This window comes from Cyclospora cayetanensis, unplaced genomic scaffold (assembly GCF_002999335.1).
Source record: "Cyclospora cayetanensis isolate NF1_C8 unplaced genomic scaffold, CcayRef3 CcayRef3_contig_20, whole genome shotgun sequence".
Taxonomy (NCBI): Eukaryota; Apicomplexa; class Conoidasida; order Eucoccidiorida; family Eimeriidae; genus Cyclospora; species Cyclospora cayetanensis.
In genome coordinates, this window is record NW_020312148.1 from 134,935 (window position 1) to 138,840 (window position 3,906).

Sequence of the window (3,906 nt, forward strand, 5' to 3'; positions counted from 1 at the left end):
CGGGGTCTGGAGGCTGAGCCCCTTTGAGGTACAGCTGAGGGTATGGGGTTACACCATGTCTTCTATTTTAGTGGCATTCGTGACGCACTTACCGTTTACCGCCGGATGAACGACGAGATATGCTGCAGCTGTACGTCATTCGACAAGCGACTGCACATACCGACGAGTTATGGATTAGTAGAACCAGTATTCTGGCGTTTTATCAGTGTGCTTCCTTGAAGTGTATTAATCGATTAGTACTGCGCATATGGTCATTTATGGCGCAACTGCTGTGGTGGACATACACTTGGACCGATCCCACCACCCCCAGCCCCCACTAAACTGCTGCTGCAATCATTTCATAGGGCTGCGTCCTTGTTTCCCCGCGGCCTCGCAAACCGGAGTTTTAATGTAATGTACACATTCCATGTTTGATTTTCCAGATTCTGAGGCTCTGTAGAGCTCCCCAACTGCCGCAAGGACGACAGGGTCCCTAGACTCCCATTCCTATCGGGTCCCCTGCTGCCGGTCGTATTGTTTTCTCGTTGCCTCTTTTCGTCCGTTTTACCCCTGAGGCTCTTAGTCGTTCGATGGTCGGCAGCGCTGCAGCGCGACAGCACCTTCGCTAGTTCCCCCTTTCGTGTCTTCGAGCAGACGCCACCACCACCCTCGAATGCCTACACGCACAGGCCTCCGACTGCTGCACTTTGCTTCCCTTACCAAGCCTTGAGCTCCTTCCATCCTCCCCAGGTGTCTTGTCTGTGGCATGGAGGCAGCACACCCCCCTCGGGAGCTCCGCACATCCCCCGCAGCAACACCATGAGGAGGCCCCACCCGAGAAACCTGAACCTCGGTCCCCGTCACCACGTGGGCTTCGGGGCCCCCGGGGCCCCCCAGAGCCACATGGGCCCCCCGGAAGCTGACCATGCCTGCTGGGGCCCCCCAAGAGGGGCCCCCACCGGCGAGGACACCCTTGGATCAGGCTTTTCTGAATACCCCCTGGATGCCTCGATGGGTCAGAACGCAGAGGCTCGTGGCGACGTCGCTCATGGCTCCGACGCAGAGGGCGCATGCTGCTGCGGTAGCAACACATGCGGCTGCTGCCGCCGCAGCCCCAATGCATGCGTCGCCACTTGTTCTGCTGCTGGCGCCAGCGCGTGCGACTGCTGCAGTGCAACGGCAGACGCGCAGTGGCCGCAAGTGGAGACATTCGAGGACGAAGGCGTGGACGGAATCCCTCCGTGTGGCGAAGAGGAAGGGGTCCCCTGCGATGAGGGATGCTGCTGCGATTTGGAGATGGAAGCTGCAAACAGGGGACGCTCCCTCCCCCGCTGCACTACGGCGACAACAGCAGCAGGCCCCTTTCGAAGCCGCCTCGACAAGGAGGCTGTACTGCATAGGGAGCTGCAGGAGCTTCACCGAAAGCAGCAGCTGCTGCTAGAGAAACATCAGCGCCTGCAGATGCGGCGCATGCAGCAGCAGCAGCAGCAGAAGAGTCGCAGCAGCAGTGCTCTCAGTTCGCGGCACCCTACGCAAGTGCGCAGAAAGCCTCCGTGGGATGTGAGTTTCAAACGAAGGCCTTCTGCTGTAGCGACACGTCGCCTCGAAGCAGCAGCACCCCCTATCAGCAAGAGGCCCTTCCTCCTTGCGCTTCAGCTGCACAGTGTCTGCGTCTAAGCGCATGTTCTCGCACAGCTCTCTCTAGGTGTCCGTTCATGTAGCGGTCTGCATGTTTGTTCATGTAGCTTTGTGGATCTGCTTTCACCTATCTGTGTGGATGACTTTCCATAGATACGTGGATGTCTTTCCATAGATATAAGCACAGCTTTTCATGTATCTGTGTGGATCTCTGAGGATATCTTCTCACCTATCTATCTGTGTGCACAGCTTTTCGTGTGTCTATCTGTGTGCACAGCTTTTCACCTATCTATCTGTGTGCACAGCTTTTCATGTGTCTATCTGTGTGCACAGCTTTTCGTGTGTCTATCTGTGTGCACAGCTTTTCACCTATCTATCTGTGTGTATGTGTGCAGGGGGATCTCCAAGACTTATCGCGATACCGAGCAACGCCAACAGAGCAGCTGCTGCGGAGGCTGCGGAGCACAAGCCCTCATTCTGCTGCTGCTGCTGCTGCCTACAGGCAAAAGTTGGCGGCAATGGAAACAGATCTGAGGCCCTTTGTGGAGATGTACAAGGCGAAATTTCCGGGGCAGCAGCAGCAAGAGCAGCAGCAGCAGGAGGAGAGGCGCATGCGCGTTGCTGCGGCTCGATCAGCAGCAAACCGCAGCAGCAGCAGCATCCGGCGCAGTCATCACGCCTACGACCTCACGCATACACAGCTGCAGCAACGCAGCCACCAAGACGCGATACTGCTGCAGGGGGGGAGCAGCACTGCCAGGGGAATTCGCGGGGAGGCGCCTCTACGTCGCGGATCTCCAACCCCACAGAGAAGGCCTCGTACGGCTAACATGTTGAGGCGATCCTTCTGCAGCAGCGATGCGAGCAGCAACAGCAGCAGCAGTGGCGCGAGCAGCAGCAGGAAACAACGCCGGAGAAGGCGTAGGCCCCACAACACCTGCAGCAACTGCTCGGCTGCTGCCGCGCACGCCCATGCGACCCTGGGAGCTGTCTATACACCGCAGCTCCAGCATCAGCAGCAACTGCTACTGCAGCAACAGCAACTCTTCCAGCATCAACTGCTGCAGTCTCCCGTCCCCTTCGGACAGACGCAAGCCTCCCTGAGGCAGCCGCCTCTGTTGCTGCTGCCCCAGCTGCAAGGCGGGAACCAACTGCAGCAGCAGCTGCTGCAGCAGCAACAGCAAAAGCAGCAGCAGCTGCTGCTGCTCCAGCAGCCGCTACTGCAGCAGCAGTCCTCGACCGACGTCGACAAGGAGCTGCAGCTGCTCGACGAGATTCACAGACAACTCCAAATGCTAGAAGTTGCAGAGTCAACCACTGCCAATTCGCTCCCCCAACAGCAGGAACAACCGCAACACACGCAGGGGCTGCAGCTGCCAGCTGTCTCCACCCAGCAGGCTCTCCAGCCGCTGCAAGCCGAGCTGCTACAGCAGCAACTGCTGCTGCAACAGCAACAGCGTCTGTTGGAGCAGCAGTTAAAGGAGTTGCAGGAGCAACAGCAGATGTTGCAACAGCAGCAGCAGCCGCCGCCGCAGTACGAAGTGCAACAGCAACAAGTGCAGCAACAACAACAAGCACTGCAGCAACAGCATCAAGAAGCACTGCAGCAACAGCAACAACAAGAAGCACTGCAGCAACAGCACCAAGGGCAGCAACAACAACAAGCACTGCAGCAACAGCATCAAGAAGCACTGCAGCAACAGCATCAACAAGCACTGCAGCAGCAGCAACAAGTGCAGCAGCAGCAAGAGGAGTCTCTGTTGCTGGTGCCAGCAGCACCCCCCCTTCGTTCGCACCCGCCTGCTTTGGTTGTGGACATGAGCCACGTGCGAAGCAAAGGGAAGCCTCTGGGGAGGCTTTCCTCTGCCCCTGTGGTCGAAGTGCAGGTAACCTCAGCTCCCCAGCAGCAGCAGCAGCAGCAGCAGCAGCAGCAGCAGCAGCAGCAGCAGAAGGCGGCTTCCCCAGTGTTGCATCAGGAAGCTGCGGCTGTGTTGTCTGAAGTGCTTCTGTCTCACGAAGCAGCAGCTCGTCCAGTGGTCGCCCCTCCTGCTGCAGAACCCTCGCAGGTGGCGCAGCCGTTGCCTGCAGAGCAGAGGCAACAAGACCAGCAGGAGGCGGCTTTCCGACAAGAACTGCAGATGGAAGGCTCTGGAGAGGCGGTACAGGGGGAGCAAGGTGAGTGGGCACTGAGCCTGCAGCAGCAGCTCCTTTTGCTGCAGCAGCAGGAGCAGGAGTTGCGGCAGCAGGAGGAGGCCCTTCGTGCCCAACTGGAGAAGAAAAAGGCGCAAA

The 3,906-nt window shown here is 58.5% G+C and overlaps 1 protein-coding gene across 1 annotated transcript; it reads left to right on the plus strand.

The window, feature by feature from the left end:
* Positions 1–882: 882 nt before the first annotated feature.
* On the plus strand, positions 883–3,275 carry LOC113147387 (protein elav-like; the record flags this gene model as incomplete). Its single annotated transcript, XM_026337765.1, has 3 exons — positions 883–1,060; positions 2,727–2,992; positions 3,069–3,275. Coding segments are annotated over exons 1-3 (651 nt in total), but the record flags the coding sequence as incomplete, so codon positions are not given.
* Positions 3,276–3,906: the final 631 nt, after the last annotated feature.